General features: G+C 40.9%; 1 protein-coding gene across 2 annotated transcripts in view; it reads left to right on the forward strand.

Annotated features, from left to right (window-relative positions):
* Nucleotides 1–763: 763 nt before the first annotated feature.
* LOC104591859 (Glycosyl hydrolase family 38 protein) overlaps nt 764–22,033 on the forward strand; it is a 71,220-nt gene continuing 49,950 nt past the window's right edge. The window contains exons 1-12 of one of the 2 annotated variants that reach the window (XM_010250927.3): nt 764–1,278; nt 1,410–1,493; nt 1,628–1,716; nt 2,017–2,191; nt 2,430–2,549; nt 2,775–2,858; nt 3,023–3,094; nt 3,980–4,093; nt 17,114–17,214; nt 17,302–17,395; nt 17,487–17,654; nt 17,763–17,852. In XM_010250927.3, coding sequence (XP_010249229.1) covers nt 1,081–1,278; nt 1,410–1,493; nt 1,628–1,716; nt 2,017–2,191; nt 2,430–2,549; nt 2,775–2,858; nt 3,023–3,094; nt 3,980–4,093; nt 17,114–17,214; nt 17,302–17,395; nt 17,487–17,654; nt 17,763–17,852 — 1,389 coding nt within the window. In that variant the 5' untranslated portion in view covers nt 764–1,080. The remainder of the gene's footprint in view (nt 1,279–1,409; nt 1,494–1,627; nt 1,717–2,016; nt 2,192–2,429; nt 2,550–2,774; nt 2,859–3,022; nt 3,095–3,979; nt 4,094–17,113; nt 17,215–17,301; nt 17,396–17,486; nt 17,655–17,762; nt 17,853–22,033) is intronic. The other variant, XR_016085426.1, reaches the window with a different exon arrangement.

Genomic DNA, 22,033 nt, shown 5'->3' on the forward strand with positions numbered 1-22,033 from the left:
GTTAAGTGACATTCAAAAAAATATAAATGCCCTTTGAGTGTCATATATTTTTCTTTATCAACAATTTAAACGTTGATAACAAATAAATAGTCACAAAACTTTGCCTCTTCTATTTAAGAAAGTTGGGGTCACTAGAATGCCTATTGAGATGTGACCCCAACTTTCTTGAATAAAAGAGACAAGATTTGAGATTATTAATTTTTTTATCAATATTTGAATGATTGATAAAGATAATTAGATGATAATCAAAGGGCATTTGTATCATTTCAAGTGCCACTTAATGCCAAGTTAACAACAGGTATTGGATTTGATACATTTTGAAAGTTGAGATACTGAATTATTATGTTTTAAAGTTAAGAGACCAAAATAGCAGTAGACCCAAAATACAGGGTACTAATTAGAAATTTTCCCTAAAAAATAATACAAAACCCTTTTGCACTCTACATATTTCTATTTATACTATTTTGCAACTGCCTTTTAACTCCTCTAAACTTAATCCTCCTTCATTCATTCTTTATCCATGTACAAAAATACCCACAATGTTGACGCTTAGTTCGGTAGATAATCAATTATAAATTTACCATTACATATAAAAGCAATTTCCAATTTGGGAGTTGGGACTATGTTAGGGGTGTTTTTTGTCCTATCCATGTCAATCAAGGAACGCTAGTGTAATTTTACAAAGGTGAGGAGAAATTTTGGTATATACAAGAAATATCGGTCTAGCTGGCGAAGTTTTAATTGTTTCCTCTCTGGTTTATTCATTCAGAAATCAGAAGTGCCTCCCGGTCTTTCGCACTCTCACGATTCAGACAAAGCACCATTCTCCATCCATGGGAGCTCGTCAGAGAAACTTCTTCTTTCCCGTCGGGAGAGTAAAGTAACAATCCCCTTAATCACCTCAACACATGTAAAACCCTAGCTCGACGGAATGCTATTTTAAACACAGAAGGTCCACACAGCAAGTGACCGAAGGCACTGGTTCGAAGTAACAAGAAGATATAAAATCGTGTAATTCGCTATGCTGCGCGTCTTTTCGTTTGTTTAAGTTAGAGCTCGAACGCTTGACCTACGTCAAAGATGGAGATCGGTCTGTGCTCTTTTCTTGTTCTCCTTGCCAGCTTTTTCTGTGCGGAATCGAAGTACATCGCTTATAACACTTCGCAACGGGTCGTCCCTGGGAAATTGAATGTCCATTTGGTTCCTCACTCGCACGATGATGTTGGATGGTTGAAGACGGTTGATCAGTACTACGTTGGTGCCAATAATTCAATTCGGGTATTTCATCTGAAAAAGAAGAGTCATCAGAAGTTGCTTCTTTAGCTTTAATTGTACTGTTCGTTAATGTAGGTCCAAGTTAGCGGACTTGTAGGTGCTATGAAATGCATAATTATCTACTTTCTCAACAGGGAGCGTGTGTTCAGAACATCTTGGATTCTGTGGTTTCGGCATTGTTGGCTGATAAGAACCGGAAGTTTATCTATGTTGAGCAGGCAATTATTATTTCTTTTCAAAATTTCTCCTGTCCATTGTATTTCCGGTTATTCTTTGTGCATCGTCTGAGTGGCAGTTGTGACATATAGACGTCTTTTCCTTTTATTTATTTATTATGTACTTTTTTATGCAGGCTTTCTTCCAGCGATGGTGGAGACAGCAGAGCGAGGCTGTTCAGAGTATTGTGAGACAGCTTGTCAACGCGGGTCAACTAGAATTCATGTAAATTCTCAGTTCCTCCCCCACCCCCACCCCAAAAGCAGCAAAGGTCTCTGAAGATCGCAGCTCTTTGGACTTTGACTATGTTCCATTGTTTTTAGTATTCTATTTGATTTATTTTTTTCTTGTGTCATTTTGATTTTTTTTGGTTAGTCTTCCATACTCGCAGTCAATGTTATTTACCGAGTGTTGCTTTCTTTGATTAATTTGTTACATTTGTTTGACCAAGTATAGTGTTTGCTAAGCTCTTTTATCTATTTGATGCTTTTTTGAAACTTTGATTTTTTACTTTTCTTTTTACAGAAATGGTGGCATGTGCATGCACGATGAGGCAACACCCCATTACATTGACATGATTGATCAGACAACTCTTGGGCACCGATTTATCAAACAGGAGTTTGATCAAATTCCAAGAGTTGGTTGGCAGATTGATCCTTTTGGACATTCTGCAGTACAAGCTTACTTGCTTGGAGCAGAGGTATTTTTTTTATATGTATATTATCTGTGTTTCTTGATTAGGCCTACTTCTTTACTTTTCTATAATGGAGGGTGTAAGCAAACTCTCATTGTATTAAAACAAAGAACATGCACGTTTGACATGATATAATATATAAAAGGTTGAAGACTGAATCTTTTCAATATGCTCCATAACTTGTCTAAGCAATAATGCTGGATGTCTAAGTTCTGTATTCTCAAGCACCTATTTCATTTTTCAGTTAGGGTTCGACTCTCTTTTCTTTGCTCGGATTGATTACCAAGACAGAGCAAAGCGGAAAGATGAGAAGAATCTTGAGGTTGTATGGCGGGGTTCCAAGTCTCTTGGTTCATCTTCACAGGTTAGCAACCCATTGATCTATTATTGGGTTATTTTCTTTCTCTTCTACAAGGTTTAAATTAAATAAGTAAACTTTCCAGATCTCATTATCTATATCTTTATATTGAATTGAGCCATTTAGCTTTTTCCTATCCTCTGCTGGCCATATGTCAAGCTTTTATAATCTTTTCATGCTATATGCATTTGCTTTTCTTTTTTTATTGAGGTTGCTATTATGCATTTGCAGATTTTCACTGGGATATTCCCAAAGCATTATGATACTCCCATTGGTTTCGCATTTGAATTTAACGATGACTCTCCTCCCGTTCAGGTAATTATCATTTAAGTCTAAATTGTTTTCTTGTCCTTGTGTACTTTTAGTATTTGAGAATTATTTTCTCGTTGAGAGAAGATATGAAATAAAGCAGATTGGTTTTTGATCAACAGCCAACGATTTATCTATTTATTTTTTGATGTTTCTCTACTTGGTTTAAGGATGACGTTCTTTTGTTTGATTACAATGTTCAAGAGCGAGTTGATGACTTTGTAAATGCAGCCATACAACAGGTAAGCAAGCACTTTTTTTCTCCTTTGTCATGTTTCAAGTTCTGCTGAGGCTTCAAATTTACTATGATTGGTAGTTTACTTTCAGTTTGTCCTTCATAAAAAGGTAGAATAACAGATCAGATGGCACATACAATTCAGCAAGCTCTTGAACTTTCTACCTTTTAGATTTGAATCATTTTTTATTGCTAATAGAGGAATTTTGTTAAAACAGAAATAATTATTATAATATGCCAAGCACCAATCTGGAGACCACCTGACCAAATCAAATATATTATGTTACATTTAATCCCAGAAAAATTGCTCCCTATTAATCCCTTGTTGGGAGATGGGATTAACTTAATGCAATAGCTGTTCAGCAGGCTGTGGAACCAATGATAACTCTCCAAAGCGTGGGGCATTATCATTGGTTCAACAGCCCACTATACGGCCAAAGCGTTCAGCTAATCCAAATTATTTGTTTGGTTAATGTGTCAGCAAAACAATTAACAGATCTTTTCATCCATCTGAAAGTAGCTTCTGTTTCCCATGTCATCAATCTCCCTCAGTGTTATTCATCAAAAGAAAATCTCCCTCAGTGTTTGTCTTATTGGGATTGAATCATCATAAATATGTTGAACTAACATCTATATGGAACCATACAAATTAATAGTGGCATAACAGTTAAAAGAGATATGGCCACAGAGAATGGTGAATCAAAGTCAGAGGAGTATTTAATACCATATCAATCAGGGTCTCATTTCATGGAATTTCTGTGTTCCACTATGTTTTAAGTTAAAATTAAAAATACTCACAACAGTCCAGAGAATACATTCTATTTATATTCTAAAAATATGCCACATCATATAGTTGCAGTTTGTGAACAGGTTGTTGTTGTTCTTTTTCCAGGCTAATATGACAAGGACAAATCATATAATGTGGACCATGGGAACAGACTTTCGGTATCAATATGCAAACACATGGTTTAAGCAGATGGACAAACTTATTCATTATGTCAACAAGGTATTTATCCCCAAAAGGCCTTACATTGAATATGTCAAACAAAATAAAAGATGTTGTGTCTGTGTTAAGCCATACATAAAAGATTTTATTTCTCAGTTCAGCTACAATTTACAAGTTGTGGATCTTGATTTCTGATGCTTTTCCATTTTCTCAAAATTTATTAGGTGTGTAAATATTCTTTGGAAAAGGGGTTGCTAAACTTAAGCTTTATGTGACAAATTGTTCCACATCACACCTTTTAATGAGCAGTCTGTTTACCTTTTTTTTTTGATAAATGAGTGAAATTTTATTAAACCAGAAAATAAGAGTTACATGCAACCTGTGGAAATGCACGAGATGCGACCTTTCCTTTAAAACTAGTTACAGAATTATAAGTACAAAAGAAATTAGTAGAAGATCAAGACTGCAATCAGTCTTGAACCCTAATAGATTTTAGGTTAAGAAAAGCAGAAGAAAAGTGAGAGGAAGGAGAAGGAAGAGAAGAGAAACAGGAGAACACAAGGGTTTGAAATGAGGGACAGATTCTAACACATCTGCCGCCGCCACTCTCTTAGTATTTATAGGTTATGTTCAGTACAGAGAGAAAAGGACAGATCTGCCCTTAGTACTTACATGACAAATAAAGTAAATAAAAACTGAAATAACAAACTGACCCCAACTGACACTACTATGACTGAAACAAAAAATTACACATGCTGTCCTATGAACACAGTGGGGACCACTGCTGTGGGGCCCACATCAGTGTTCTCTACACTCCCCCTCAAGTTGGGAGTAGATATTTATCATTCCCAACTTGGATAGGTCTGCCTCTAACTTCTTCCTTGGTACAGCCTTGGTGAGGATATCCGCGAGCTGCATATTAGATGTGATATACGGGAGACACACTTCTTGTGATGTGACCCTCTCTCGCACAAAATGTCAATCAACTTCGATATGTTTAGTTCTGTCATGCTGCACTAGGTTGTGGGCTATATTAATAGCTGCCTGATTATCACAATACAGCATCAAGGGCTTTTCATAGTCAATACCCAACTCTTCAAGTAGTGATCTCAGCCATAAGATTTCAGCCACTCCATTAGCCATTGACCTGTATTCCGCTTCAGCACTAGAGCGGGAAACAACACTTTGCTTCTTACTCCTTCAAGAAACACGGTTACCTCTCACAAGGGCACAATATCCAGAGGTAGACCTTCTGTCATCAACACTCCCAGCCCAATCGGCATTTGTATAGACCTCCACCTTCATGTGATTATTGTTCTTGAGCAGTATACCTCTACCCGGGCATCTCTTCAAGTATGCTAATATTCTCTCTGCCGTAAGGAGATGAGAAGTTCTAGGGGAATGCATGTACTGGCTAACAACACTAACTGCATAACTGATATCTGGCCGAGTGAGGCAGAGATATAGGAGCTTTCCAACCAACCGTTGGAACATAACTTTGTCTTCAAGAGGCTCCCCACCCTCTGCACTAATCTTGTGATTCTGTTCAATGGGTGTATCAGCAGGCTTAACACCTAACTTTCCAATTTCCGCCAACAGATCTAGAACATATTTTCTCTGAGAGATAAAAATCCCCTGTTTAGATCTAGCAACCTCAATACCCAAAAAATACCGTAGTGCACCAAGATTTTTCACCTCAAACTCTTGATGAAGGAGCTGTTTGAGGGACTCAATCTCATGGCTATCATTTCCTGTCACCACAATATCATCAACATATACTGCAAGTAGTGTCAGAGAGGACTCCACCCTTTTGATGAACAGTGTATGATCTGACTGGGCCTGTACATAACCAAACTTTCCAAGGGCTAATCTGGACCTATCAAACCAGGCTCTAGGTGACTGTTTTAAACCATACAATGCCTTGTTCAGTCGGCAAACCTTCTTACCTGTCTCTGTATCATAGAATCCAGGAGGCAACTGCATGTAGACCTCTTCCTGTAAGTCTCCATTCAGAAAGGCATTTTTAACATCCATCTGGAACAAGGGCCAAGAATGATTTGTTGCAAGGGATAACAAAACTCGGATGGTGGTCATCTTGGCTACTGGGGCAAAGGTCTCCAAGTAGTCTATACCATAAGTCTGGGTGAACCCCTTTGCGACTAGCCGGGCTTTGTACCTTTCAATAGAGCCATCAGCATTATGCTTCACAGTGAATACCCATCTACATCGAACCGGTTTCTTTCATTTTGGTAGGTCAACCAGTGCCCAAGTATTATTCTTCAACAGGGCATCCATTTCGACTTGCGTTGCATCTTTCCATTCTAGAACTGATAAGGCTTCTTGCACTATTCTTGGAATAGGGACATTGGCAATGGAAGTGAGATAGGACCGGTAAGAGGGAGATAGGCGATCATAGGATAAGAACTGTGAGATGCTGTGAGTTGTAGATGTGGTGCAATGCCGTTTCCCTTTGCGGATGACAATAGGGAGATCAAGGTCATCCACAAGAGGGGAAGTGGCAACAGTGGAAGGTGTCTCAGTAGGCTTTGGATCTGGAGCCGCAGAAGGAATTGGAGCTGGCCGGGACTGCCGATGACTAGGATCAACCTGCCTGCATCACCTGTGATAGACTCTCAACTCTTGATCCCTCTGACCACCCTCATTACTACAACCTTCATCACCTAGTGGAATAGGTAAAGGAACAACCCCACTCCCACTGCGCTCCCCCTGAGGAAAGAGACTCAAAATCCCACTCTCACTGCTCTCCCCCTGAGGAGAAACCCTAGGATAATAGGGTGTCTCCTCAAAGAAGGTGACATCCATGGAGACAAACCTTTTCCCTGAAACCGGATCATAGCAGCAATAACCCTTTTGAGTTTGTGCATAACCGAGGAAAATGCATTTGAAGGTTGTTGACAGTTGTTTGTGTACTCAGGTTTAGTACCACAAGGGTACTATTGTAATTTCTCTTCTGTTTATATTGTACGACTGAGCCAGTATAAATAATAATTCTTTCACTCGCCCCCGGTATTCTATAGGGCTTTCAGTTCACTCGACTCTCCTCTCTTCTCTCTTCTCCTCTCCTCTCTTCTCTTGCTCTTGCTCAACATGGTATCAGAGCAAGTCGTCCAGGCCTGAAGGGTGGTGTCAAGCAAACTGCTGTTGCATCCAGTTTGACCCAGAAGTTATAGTGACCTTTCATCTCCCAGAGCTGTCTCCATCGAACTCCTAATCTGGTGTAATCAGTTCGACCCAGAAGTTACAGAGTCTTTTCATCTTCTAGCCCAAAAGTTGCACCTCTTGTCTGCTCGACTGTAGAGAGGCTATTGTTTGAGGTTCGTAGAGGGAGTTCTGGTTTACAGAGAGACTATCATCTGAAACTAAAAGAGGTACTAGTCATCTTCTATTCGGCTGCCTATTGTTTGATGTTCGTAGAGGGAGTTCTGGTTTATAGGGAGACTATCATCTGAAACTAAAAGAGGTACTGGTCATCTTCTGTTCGGCTGCCCTACTGATTGTCTGTTCAGCCGATTGATGAATTGTTGAGTGACTCTATTCCTTAACAAAGTAACTGTATTCAACTCTTTTTTTCTTGGTATTGTGGACTGTTGATTGTCTATTCAGCCGATTGATTGTCTGTTCAATATTAATCTTATTGATTGATTGTTCGACTATCCTGTTGATCTCCTTGACCGGTTGGCTATCAGGCCTACTGATTAGGTCATTCAGACCTAGTGATGTACTACAAGTGCAGTGTTTTTTGTTTTGATTCCTAAAAAAATCGTAGGTCATACAGACCTGTTCTTGTACTGCAACAGCAGTGTTCTGACTTGTTTCAGTGAAACCATAGGTCAGAAGGACCTGTTTTAGTACTGCAACAGCAGTGTTCAGTTTTTTGTTTGTTCTCAGTGAAACTGTAGGTCAGAAGGACCTGTTCTTGTACTGCAACAGCAGTGTTCTGCTTTTTGCTCTCAGTGAAACCGGAGGTCAGAAGGACCTATTTCTGCAATAGCCTTGTACGGCTGTACTCATTTGGTTGCTGTTTCGTTTTATTCTGATATCATGAGTAGTGAAGATTCAGCCACATCTGGAGTTTCCTCAATGCTGAATGGAATGGGTGGGGGTGACCTATCCTTTCCTATGGCTGTTGTCCCTCTTGATGGTTTAAATTACCTGGAGTGGTCAAGAGGGATCAAATTATACATCACTGCAAGGGGGAAGATAGGCTATATTAATGGGAGGATAAAAGAACCATCCTTTGGGAGTGCTGAATATGATATATGGAATCAGGAGAACAGTATTGTTATGTCCTGGCTCTTGGTTTCCATGCAACCTCAAATAAGGAAGAATTTCATGTGGGCTGAAACTGCAAATGAAATCTGGGAACAAGCAAAGTCTACATATTCAGAATTGCGACACTATGCCAAAATTTATCAACTGCAGGCAGCATCTTCTACTTGTAGACAGGGGGAGAGGTGTTTATCAGTTTATTACTCTGACTTAACATCTGTCTGGAAGGAGTTGGATCACTACCAGAGTGTGGATTGGAAGTGTGATGAGGATGCTAAGAAGTACATGCAGCTTGTCTCCCAGCAAAGGGTGTTTGCATTCTTACATGGTCTGAATCCTATGTATGAATCTATCAGGGTTCAGATTCTCAGCTCTAAGGATCTCCCATCTGTTGAGGAAGTCTATGCTCTTGTACAGTCTGAAGAAAACTGGAGAAATTTGATGAATAGCCCTGGTGGGGATGCTGTTGTGTTGCTAGCAAAAGGGGGTGTCTCTACTGGTGTGGGATTTTCTTCCCGGAAAGGAAATCTCCAGAAAAAAACAGAAGATAAGGACAAATTGTGGTGCACTCATTGCCAGAAACCCCGACACACCAAAGATACCTGTTGGGATCTTCATGGGAAACCAAAATGGGCTCAAGATCTGACTAAGAAGCAAGGTTCAGAGGTGAATAAGAAGTCCGAACAGCAAGGTACAAAGAAACATCACATGGCCAACATGGCTACTCGGGAGAATCAGCCCCCATTTCTACTGTGACTCAAACACATGTCATTGGACCTGACCTAAGGGAGGACATTATGAATTCCTTCCGTGACCATTTAGAGATCTATGGTAGAGCAATTCGTCAGATGGATGCTCCTCCCTCAACCTCATTTGCATCTACGTCAGGTAACCTTGCCACTGCTTTCCATGTTGCTTCTCACACCCCTGACTCTCCATGGATCATTGATTATGGAGCGTCGAAACACATGACTGGTACGTCCTCTTACTTTCAAACCTATCACCCTCTTTCTGGAAGAGACAAGGTGAGACTAGCTGATGGATCATACACTTCCATAGCTGGTCAAGGAACTCTCTCTCTTCCTCTTGGTCTTACCCTTTCTGATGTCCTTCATGTTCCAAAATTTCCCATTAATTTGTTCTCTGTTAGTAGTGTTACTAATTCCTTGAATTGCTCAATGACTTTTTTCCCTTCTCATTGTGTGATTTAGGATCTGGCCTCGGGGAGGACGATTGGTAGGGGTCGTATGGCTGATGGACTTTACATGCTGGAGAATAAGGCTGGTCTTCATGTTACAGAGTTTATGAGTCAGTCTATGAGTCAGTCCTGTAAGAAAAAAGTCTATTTATGGCATTGTCGTCTTGGTCATTTGTCTTTTGAGTCTTTGAAAGTTGTATTCCCATAACTGTTTAAGTCATTGTCTGTTTCTGATTTTTCTTGTCAAACGTGTCAGTTAAGCAAACATTGTAGAACTCATTTTCTTCAAAGAAATGGTAAATCTGAATCTCCTTTTCACATTGTTCATTCTGATGTATGGGGCCCTGTTACCTTACCATCTGAGAGTGGCTACAAGTATTTCATTACCCTCATTGATGATTATTCTAGATATACTTGGATTTACCCGATGCGAACCAGGAAAGAAGTACCAAAAATCATTCAAGATTTCCAACGGATGGTCTTCACTCAATTTCAAACTGAAATCCAAAATTTTCAATTAGACAATGCAAAAGAATTTTTTCATAGTGACCTCACGGAGTTTTTTGCTTCGCGTGGTTCCCCTTCATCGTAGCTCTTGTGCTCGCACGCCACAACAAAATGGTGTGGCCGAATGGAAGAACCGACATCTCCTTGAAGTGGCTCGGGGTTTACTACATATGAATGTTCCCAAACGTTTTTGGTTTGAAGCCGTTCTTTGTTCCACCTACCTTATAAACCGTATGCCCTCTCGTCGGTTAGAGTACAAAGCCCCACATCAACTTCTCTTTCCTAAGGCTCCTCTTCTTTCTATTCCTTCGCGTGTCTTTGGTTGCCGGTGTTTTGTACAAAATCTGTCTCCCACCCGTGGGAAATTGGATTCTCGTGCTATCTCTTGCATATTTCTTGGTTACTCCTTCACTCAAAAGGGATATCGTTGTTTTGATCATGTTTCTCGGAAATTCTATGTCTCCATGGATGTTTCTTTCTTTGAAGATGAGCCTTTCTTTCCTGTTTCTCCTCAGGGGGAGTGTAGGCATGAAGAGAAACTGGTTCAACTTCCTTCTCTTCCTGATCCTCCGCCTTTTCGTGTTTTTTCTCGTCGTCACAAAGGCCAACCAAATTCAAGAGCTGTAGAGAATCCGGAAGCTGTACCTCCAGTGCCACCAGACTCCTCGGGGGAGGATCATACTCACTCAGGTATTTTGGCTCCCAATGATGTCCTTGAATCTATTGAAAATGATTCCTCTACTGCTAATGATCTTGACCGTCCTATTGCTCATAGGAAGGGTGTTAGATTGTGCACCACTAAACATCCCATTTCCAATTTTGTCTCCTATGAGAACATTTCATCCTCATTCCGTGCTTTCCTTACCTCTATTGACAGTGTCCCTATCCCTAAGAATGTGGCAGAAGTTCTTTCAGTTCCTGAATGGACAAATGCCATGAAGGAAGAAATTAATGCCCTTCACAAAAATGGCACATGGGAACTTGTTGATCTTCCTAAGGGAAAGGTTTCAGTTGGATGTAAATGGGTGTTCACAGTCAAGCATAAGGCTGATGGAATAGTGGAAAGGTATAAAGCTCGCTTAGTGGCAAAGGGATTTACTCAAGTGTATGGAGTTGATTATGCATAAACTTTTGCCCCCATTGCCAAGATGAACTCCATTAGAGTCCTTTTCTCTTTTGCGGCTAATCTGGATTGGGTTTTACACCAGCTTGACATCAAGAATGCATTCTTGAATGGTGACCTTGAAGAGGAAGTGTACATGATTCAACCTCCTGGCTTTCTAGCTCAAGGCAATGAACAGAATTGTGCAAGTTGAAGAAGTCCTTATACGGGCTGAAACAATCACCAAGAGCTTGGTTTAGCAGATTCCATGTGGCAGTTCAGCAGAAAGGATACAGGCAATGTCAATCAGATCTCACACTGTTTGTGAAAAGAGGGGAAGGTAAGATTTCTGCTCTAATTGTATATGTGGATGACATGATTGTTACTGGTGACTGGGATGATGAAATTCAGAGATTGAAGTTTTTTCTTGCCACTCAGTTTGAAGTGAAGGATGTAGGACCTGTCAGGTACTTCCTTGGAATTGAAGTCGCTCGATCAAAGAAGGGTATCTTCATTTCTCAAAGGAAATATGTCCTAGATTTACTTCAGGACACTGGGAAGATGGGGGTGAAGCCAGTTGACTCTCCCATTGACCCCAACCATCAATTAGGTGACAGTTGTGGTGAACCTCTCAAGGATGTGAAACAGTTCCAGAGGCTTGTAGGGAGATTGTTATACCTTTCTATGACTCGCCCAGACATTGCATATGCTGTTGGTGTCCTCAGTCAGTTCATGCATGCTCCTAGGTCCTCCCATCTTGAAGCAGCAGAGAGAATCCTCCTATATCTAAAGAAGTATCCGGGTACTGGTTTGTTATTTCAAAAGCACGGACATTTGAAAGTTGAAGTTTATACAGATGCAGATTGGGCTGGATCCCAAAGTGACAGAAAGTCTACCAGTGGCTACTGCACCTTTATAGGAGGGAACCTTGTTACATGGAGGAGTAAAAAGCAAAATGTGGTGGCTAGATCCAGTGCTGAAGCTGAATATCGTGCTATGGCCCACGGGGTTGCTGAAGGCATGTGGATAAAGAATTTGTTGGGGGAGTTGGGTTTCCCAGTGGCCAAACCTATAACTCTATTCTGTGATAACAAAGCAGCTATAAGCATTGCCGCCAATCCGGTGCTACATGATAGAACAAAGCACATCGAAGTTGACAAGCATTTTATCAGAGAGAAAGTTATCACAGGTGAAGTGTGTACCCCCTATGTCACTTCTGAGAACCAGCTTGCAAACATCTTTACAAAGGGTTTAAACCTTTCCAGACATCATGATCTTTGTGACAAGTTGGGCATTATTGATATCTATGCTCCAACTTGAGGGGGAGTGTTGACAGTTGTTTGTGTACTCAGGTTTAGTACCACAAGGGTACTGTTGTAATTTCTCTCCTGTTTATATTGTACGACTGGGCCAGTATAAATAATAATTCTTTCACTCGTCCCTGGTATTCTGGAGGGCTTTCAGTTCACTCGACTCTCCTCTCTTCTCTCTTCTCCTCTCCTCTCTTCTCTTGCTCTTGCTCAACAAAGGCCTTAGGTTCAAACTTGGAATGATGAGGCCCGAGAAGCTGAACGAAACAGGTACAACCAAAGGTTTTAAGGGGAACAATGAACAACTCCTCGTCTGGGTATAGAAGGGAAAAGGGGTTTTCATATCAAGAACCCGGGAAGGCACCCGATTAATGAGATATACTGCCGTAAGGATAGCATCACCCCAGAAGCGAATAGGTGCATTGGAGGTAAACATAATGCTTCTAGCCACCTCCAAGATGTGCCTATTCTTCCTTTCGGCAACGCCGTTCTACTACGGTGTATGAGGACAAGTGCTCTGGTGAATAACTCCATGGCTGAGAAGGTAGGAGGTCAGTGGCTTAGCAAAGTATTCCTTTGCATGATCAGATCTAAGGACTTTGATTTTGGCCCCAAACTGAGTGAGAATCATCTGATGGAAGTTTTGGGTCATAGCAGGAATCTCATCCCGAGAACACATAAGATAGACCCAAGAAAAGCGGGTATGGTCATCAACAAACAGTAGAAAATATCTGTACCCACCCATAGAAGAGATGTGATATGGCCCCCAAACATCAGTATGCACAATATCAAAAGAAGAATTACTCCTTTTATGCCAATCGATTATGCCAAAGCATAACCGGACTCACAGACTGAGAAACAAAAGACTTCTTATCCACTGACTCCTCCCGACGAGAACTCTCTCCAAGCAGATAGATCCCATTCGTCTCACGGCCAGTCCCAATCACCTTCCTCGTCTCCAAGTCCTGAAAAACACATCGGTCAGGGAAAAAGGTTACTGAACAGTTCATATGTTTGGTAATACTATTGACTGAAAGCAGGTTAGTATCAAGCTTAGGAACATGCAAGACAGAAGATAAAGAGATAGTATCTGATACCTTGATGTCACCTTTGCCCGAAATGGGAACAAGAGAGCCATCAGCAATGGATACTCTATCTCAGCCAGAGGACAAGTGATAAGAAGTGAACAATGATGGCAAGCTAGTCATATGGTCGGATGCACCTGAACCTATTACCCAACAGTGGTCAGTATTACTTGGAGCTGAAGCATGGTAAGCTGAGGCTCGAGTACCTGAATGTGCAAACGCAGATGTGGCAGGAGCTGATGGTGACTGAGACGGCTGAGCTGAACTCCCAACTTCCCTTTCCAACTGTATGAGGGCAGCCCGAACAACGACTAAGGTCTCTAGGGATGTGCTTGATGAGGATGCTGAATCAGTGTTCACGACCACATGAGCATTACCCTTCTTATTTCTTAGTTTTGCTGCGACCAAGTGAGGATGTAGCTTCCAACAAGTATCTTTTGTGTGCTTGGGTTTCTTGCAATGTTCACATACCAGGTCCCGTTTATCTTCCTTCTTCCGGTCCCTTTTTGGATCACCCCTTGACTTAAGTTTAACAGCTGTCAGGGCTGGGAAAGGGGGTTGAGGCTGCATCATGACTTTTCTCCTGGTCTCTTCACTATGCACCAGGGAGTATGCTTGAGAGAGGGTCACACTATCTCTGGTCAGTATCTGTTGCTGCACAATGTCATATTCTGAATTCAAGCCAGCCAGAAACTCAAACACCCTATTTGTCTCGACTTGCTTTTTGTGAGTCTGTGCATCTTTGGGACTCTCCCACTCAAGGGTCTCCAGATGGTCAATCTCATGCCACAAGGATTTCAAGGTAGAGAAGTAGACAGAAATTGGCTTCTCTCCTTGTTTAAGGCTGTTCACCTCACACTTCAGTTCATAGGCTCTAGCAACATTAAGGGGTTGGGAATAGGTTTCTTTCACAACATCCCATATCTCCTTGGTTGTCTTTGCCCACAAGTAATTTCGGATGATATGTGGCTGCATAGAATTACACAGCCATGCCATAACCAAATAGTTCTCTTGAACCCACTTGGTGTATGTTGGGTCCTCCTTGGAAGGTTCTTTCACATCTCCCAAGAGGTAACCCAGTTTTCCCCTTCCTCCAATAGCCATCATGGCTGATTGAGCCCATTCCAAGTAATTTGACCCATCAAATCTCACAGTTGTAATCTGAAACCCGATTTCAAATACACTACCATAACTGCTGTTCCCAAAACTACTTTCTCCCTGATTTTTAAACTCCATCTTTGGTCAAGAATCAGTAGCTACAAACTGTTAGAGCCACTACACCAGAAAATAGCACTTGGACAGTCGGTCACAACCAGAAAACAGTATGAAATCAATGCAAGTCTGATCTGAAACCAATCTGTAATCACAGTATATGCATGAACTAGTGCAGGCCTGATCTGAAACCAATTGGCAATCACAGTACCAGGCAGTCTGTCAAGTTTTTTATCCCCTAGAAGAGCTCGAAGCCAAAAAAATAGGTCTGAAACCAGCTTAGAGAGCAATCTGAGATGCAGGAGCAGAATTAGGGTTTCAATCGTAGGTCTGAAATAAGTGCTCAGCCGCACTCTCCAAGCAGTCCATACAGTTAGGACCTGTCGTAGGGTTAATATGAAACCCTAAAACTGATCACCTCTGAGAGAAGGGGGTTCGGCCCAACAGTCAAACCCTAGATTAGAGCGAAAAACCTTAAAGCAGTTCGGCCTCTCCTTCTAAATAGGTCCAACCTATCTCGACTGATAGCAGTCTCTGGAAACTAAATAAAACTTACTTATGGAATGATGTTCACTGCCTTCCAAGGTTACCTGAACCCTAGTCTTCGCTGCTTCTTCCTGATTACCAACTCTCTGCAAGCCGTGGTAAGTCCTCAACAGCTGCGAACCTCTCCTGGTAATCTCCAAGAATCAGCCGACGAATACTTCTTCATAAGCTTCCAGCCCTAGCTGGTCCTCATGTGGTCGGCTGGACTAGACACACATGAGAAGCCCTAGATAGACTCTGATACCAAGTAGAAGATCAAGACTGCAATTAGTCTTGAACCCTAATAGATTTTAGGTTAAGCAGAAGAAAAGTGAGAGGAAGGAGAAGGAAGAGAAGAGAAACAGGAGAACACAAGGGTTTGAAAGGAGGGACAGATTCTAACACATCTTCCGCCGCCACTCTCTTAGTATTTATAGGTTATGTTCAGTACATAGAGAAAAGGACAGATCTGCCCTTAGTACTTACATGACAAATAAAGTAAATAAAAACTGAAATAAATAACAACTGAAATAACAAACTGACCCCAACTGACACTACTATGACTGAAACAAAAAATTACACATGCTGTCCTATGAACACAGTGGGGACCACTGCTGTGGGGCCCACATCAGTGTTCTCTACAAAATTAAACTGAAGCCCAGAATAAAGTATCTCGGGAAACTCCTTGTTTTGCAAGTGAATCAGCCAATGAGTTTGCTGATCTGCCTACCCACTGAACTCTGATTGTCATATTCCTTGTTAACCATTTAACCTTTTTGAGAAGATCTCTAAAACCCCAAATAACAGTGTCTGGATCCTTCAACCAACCCACTATCACCTGGGAATCCTCTTCAATAATCAGATGCTCTATGCCTAGCTGATTTGCAAGCTGGATTCCTTGTACAGCAGCCAGTAATTCGGTCCTTAAAGAGTCTCCCACACCTGCAGGACCTGAGTACAAAGATATCACGTTACTATCTTTGTTTCTCAGCACTCCTCCTATGCCTGAAGGTCCTGGATTTCCTCGGCTACTTCCATCAAAGTTCAGCTTGATGAACTCCTCCCCTGGTGGCATCCATTCAACCCCATGTCTGTCCTTCCTGGTAGAAGTATTAGCCACTGCTAACCAACTTCTCCATAGGTCATCTGTCATCAAAAGAGTATGCATCAAAGATCTTTAGAGTTTTCAACCACTGAATTGCCCTTGTCAAAATACATTCTTTAACTTCCGAGAAGCTCCTTTCTTTTTCACAAAAGATTCTGGTGTTCCTTTCTTCCCAAACTGTCCACAACAAAGCTGCTCTTATGCACTTCCACATAATTCTCCCTCTCTCTATTTACTTTCCTTGCTTTGTTATGTTTATAATTCTAATTAAGGAGAACGAGGATGGGGAGTATAAATCTGATACAAATGTTTTTCTCTACCAAATAAGGTGGAGTTGAATGTCAATAGGTGTATTTAAAGAGGGTAATAAAAAATGCCAACGTGCTTTCTACTGATTAATAAAATGTTAGTTCTTCCAGTGAACTGACTTATGCCATGTCTATGCAAATGAGAATGACACTTAGTAGGTCTGATAAGAAAAGACAGTAGGAAAGAAAGAAGGAAATAATGAAGGAATGTGATACTCTTAGTAGTTAGTAGGGTGAATATAGTCCAACATCTTTTTCCCTTGGGGGGGGGGGCGCTTTGTGTTGCCTGTCCTGTAGATTCTAGTATATAATCCTCTCTTGCACTCTAAAATATTTCCTTTGTGCATATATATATATATACATATATATTCATAGAACTCCTGTGATGATCTGCTTTAGTATGCTTTGGTAAAATAATTTTGTTTGGAGTACTTTCAGGATGGACGTGTTAATGCCTTGTATTCAACCCCATCCATTTACACTGATGCAAAACATGAAGCAAATGAATCCTGGCCTATTAAGATTGATGATTTTTTCCCGTGAGTTGGACATATTGCATTTGGCATTTCATTTTTCCATTCTATGTTTTCATCTTGTGCTGAAGAAATATATCATGCACTTTTCAGGTATGCAGACCGTCCGAATGCATATTGGACAGGATACTTCACAAGCAGGCCAGCCTTCAAACGTTATGTTAGAATGATGAGTGGTTATTATTTGGTAATATCTTTGTGCCCCTTTATTTAACAGGAACTTTCTAGGGTCTTTTTGCAATTCTTAAATATTTATTGCTTTTTTTATGTATAACCAGGCAGCAAGGCAATTGGAATTCTTTAAAGGAAGGAGTAGTTCAGGGTCCCATACAAATACATTGGCTGATGCTTTGGCAATTGCTCAGCATCATGATGCAGTTAGTGGTACACAAAGGCAGCATGTAGCTGATGATTATGCACAACGACTGTCAATTGGCTACATAGAGGTGCAGAATATGCAGATTTTGTTTGATCATTATAATGATTTTCTGGCTAATCTTTCATCTATCCACTTAAAGCTTGAAAAGTTATCTCTACTCAATGTATCTTGGCAGGCCGAGGAGTTGGTTGCATCCTCCCTTGCCTGCTTGGCTGAACCATCCTCGAGTACTGGATGTCAGAATCCAACAACTAAGTTTCAACAGGCAACTATTATGAGCCTTAACACGAGTAATCTATTTGCTATTAATTGTTTGAACATCCTAAATTTCATGCTTGTTTGAGGTCAAAGTGATGGTATCCCTTATTGTGGAACGTTTACTTTCACATGAAAGGATACTTGAATCTGCAACAATTCTTTAACTCTTTGGTGACATTGACTATCATTTCTTCAAATTATTTGTCAAGTTCCTTTTGCTTTTATAGCATATATTTTGAGCAAAGCTTTCACTTTAGTAGCAGATAGATATAGGATTTATTTGCTTTTGTGTAATTATCCCAGCATTTCAGTCACTATTATCTATGTTACATGCAATGCTTTTCAAGGCATTTGAGGCATGCATCCAGGTACCTCCAGGCAAGGTACACTCGAAAAGCCTTGAGGCGTCCACTGGGGGAGTGGATGACTCTGAGGTATATGTCTCAAATGCCTTTTACATGAGGTGTATGCCTCATGCACTTCATGCATGCCTCAAGAAAGAAGAGTAACTCCTCTTGAGGAGGCTTTTACCTCCTTGCACTCAGGAGGATGCCTCTTGTGTTCTGAACTACACCTCATGCCTCTGGCTAGTGGAAAGCCTTGTGTCACGTCTCTGCATTTTAAACTTTGGTTACATGGAGATGACATTGGTTTTTAAGTGTTCATGCAATATAGCTGACTATAAAAAATAAAATGATAAAAGTACAATAGTACCCCTATAGTACTAACTTAGGAAAATACAAGCTTTCAACACTCCCCCTCAAGTTGGGACATAGATGTCAATCATGCCCAACTTATCACATAAGTCATAATGCCGTGAATGGTGTAGTCCTTTTGTAAAGATGTCTGCAAGTTGATCCTCATAGCTGACATAAGGATTACACACTTCCCTTGTGATAACATTCTCTCTGATAAAGTGTTTGTCAACTTCGATGTGTTTAGTTCTATCATGCAGCAATGTTTATGGCTGCTTTGTTATCACAGAATAGGGTCATAGGTCTGTTGTAAAACCCAACTCACTCAATAGATTCTTTAGCCACATAATTTCAGCCACCCCATGAGCCATTGCCCGATATTCAGCTTCAACACTGGATCTAGCTATCACATTCTTCTTTTTGCTTCTCCAGGTAACTAGGTTTCCCCCTATGAAGGCACAATAGCCACTAGTTGACTTTCTGTCATTTAGGGATCTTGCCGAATCTGCATCAATGTACACTTCAACTTTCAGATGTCCATGCTTTTGAAACAACAAACCAGCGCCTGGGAACTTCTTAAGATATCTAAGAACTCTTTCTGTTGCTTCAAGGTGAGTGATCTTGGGAGCATGCATGAATTGGCTAAGAACACCAACTACATAAGCAATGTCGGGGCGGGTCATAGAAAGATATAACAATCTTCCTATAAGTCTCTTAAACTGTTTCACATCCTTGATAGGTTTACCTTGGCAGTCACCTAATTTGTGGTTAGGATCAATAGGGGAATCAACTGACTTCACTCCCAATTTTCTTGTATCCTGGAGTAGATCTAGGACATACTTCCTTTGGGAAATGAAGATACCCTTTTGTAAGCGGGCAACTTCAATTCCAAGAAAATATCTTAGAGGACCTAGATCCTTTACTTTAAACTGTGTAGCAAGAAAAATCTTTAACTTTTGGATTTCATCCTTCCAATCGCCAGTGATAATTATATCATCAACATATACTATAAGAGCAGCAATTTTCCCTTCCCCTCTTTTCACAAACAATGTGTGATCAGATTGACATTGCTTGTATCCTTTCTGCTAAATCGCTGCATGGAACCTGCTGAACCAGGCTCTTGGTGATTGTTTCAGTCCGTATAAAGACTTCTTCAACCTGCACACTTTCTGTTCATTGCCTTGAGCCCGAAAACCAGGGGGTTGTACCATGTAAACTTCCTCTTCAAGGTCACCATTCAGGAATGCATTCTTGATATCAAGCTGATGTAGATACCAATCAAGATTAGCAGCAAGGGAGAACAGGACTCTAATGGAGCTCATCTTGCCCTATGTTTGATTGTGAATGCCCATTTACATCCAACTGGATCCTTTCCCTTAGGAAGATCTACTAATTCCCATGTGCCATTTTTATGTAGAGCATTAATTTCTTCCTTCATAGCATCTGTCCATTCAGGTACTGAAAGAGCTTCTGCCACATTCTTAGGGATAGGAACACTGTCAATGGAAGTGAGAAAGTCCCAAAAAGAGGGTGAAATGTTTTCATAGGAAACAAAGTGAGAAATGGGGTGTTTAGTGGTGCAAGATCTAACACCTTTCCTGTGAGCAATAGGAAGGTCAAGGTCATTACCAACAGAGGTATCAATAGCAATAGGGTCAGGGACATCGATAGGAACCAAGATACCTGAGTGAGTATGATCCGCCCCCGAGGAGTTTGATGGCATTGGAGGTACAACTTCTAGGTTCTCCACAACTCTTGAACTTGGTTGGCCTTTGTGATGATGAAAGAAGACACGAAAAGGAGGGGGATCAGGAAGATGAGGGAGTTGAGCTAGTTTCTCCTCATTCCTACACTCTCTCTGAGGAGAAACAGGGAAAAAAGGCTCACTCTCAAAGAAAGAGACGTCCATGGAAACATTAAACTTCCGAGAAACAGGATCAAAACAACGGTATCCCTTCTGAGTGAAAGAATACCCCAGGAAGATGCAAGGAACAGCACGGGGGTCTAATTTTCCACGAGTGGGTGACAAATTTTGGACAAAACAATGACATCCAAACACACGAGGAGGAATGGAAAGAAGGGGAGCTTTAGGAAAAAGAAGCTGATGTGGGGCTTTGCACTCTAACCAACAAGAGGGCATACGGTTGATGAGATAGGTAGCACAAAGGACAGCCTCAAGCCAAAATCGTTTTGGGACATTCATATGGATTAGTAAACCCCGGGTCACTTCAAGGAGGTGTCAGTTTTTTCTTTCGGCAACACCATTTTGTTGTGGTGTTTGGGCACAAGTGCTACGGTGAAGTGAACCATGTGAAGCAAAAAATTCCGTGAGATCACTATGAAAATACTCTTTGGCATTATTATTTGATTGAAAAATTTGGATTTCAGTTTGAAATTGGGTGTAGATCATCCGTTGAAAGTCTTGGATAATTTTTGGTACTTCATCCTTTGTCCGCATGGGATATACCCATGTATATCGAGAAAAATCATCAATAATGGTAATAAAATACTTGTAGCCACTCTTAGATGGTAAAGTAACCGGGCCCCACACATCAGAATGAACAATGTGAAAAGGAAATTCAGATTTATTATTCTTTGAAGGAAAATGAGTTCTACATTACTTACTCAATTGACAAGTTTGACAAGAAAAGTCTGAAACTGACACTGACTTGAACAATTCTGGAAACATCACTTTTAAAGACTCAAAAGATAAATGACCAAGACGGCAATGCCATAAATAGACTTGACTCTTACAGGACTGACTCTTAGACTCTGTAACTTGAAGACCAACTTTATTCTCCAGCATGTAAAGTCCATCCACCATACATCCTCTACCAATCGTCTTCCCCGAGGCCAGATCCTGGATCACACAGTAAGAAGGGAAAAAGGTAACTGAGTAGTTTAAGGAATTTGTAATACTACTAACAGAGAACAAATTAATGGGAAATTTTGAGACATGTAAAACATTAGAGAGTGTAAGGCCAAAAGGAAGAGAAATAGTTCATTGACCAGCTATGGTAGTATATGATCCATCAGCTAGTCTCACCTTGTCTCTTCTAGAAAGGAGGTGATAGGTTTGAAAGTAAGAGGACTTACGAATCATGTGTTTAGACGCTCCAGAATCAATGATCCAGGGAGTGTCAAGGGTATGAGATGCAACATGGAAGGCTGTGGCAGAGTTACTTGATGTAGACGCAAATGACATTGAGGGAGGAGCATCCATATGACGAATTGCTCTACCATAGAGCTTTAAATGGTTACGGAAGGAATTAATAATATCCTCCCTTGGGTCAGATCCAGAGACGTGAGTCGGTATCATAGTAGTAATGGGGGGCTGATCTTCTGAGAGGCCATGTTTGCCATAGTGTTCTTTCTTGTACTTTGCTATCCTGACTTTTTGTTCAGATCTGAACCTTGCTTCTTGTTCAAATCTTGAGCCCATTTTGGCTTCCCATGGAGATCCCAACATGTATCTCGGGTGTGTCAGGGTTTC

Source organism: Nelumbo nucifera, chromosome 4 (genome assembly GCF_055504915.1).
Source record: "Nelumbo nucifera cultivar China Antique chromosome 4, China Antique-T2T, whole genome shotgun sequence".
In the NCBI taxonomy this organism is placed as follows: domain Eukaryota; kingdom Viridiplantae; phylum Streptophyta; class Magnoliopsida; order Proteales; family Nelumbonaceae; genus Nelumbo; species Nelumbo nucifera.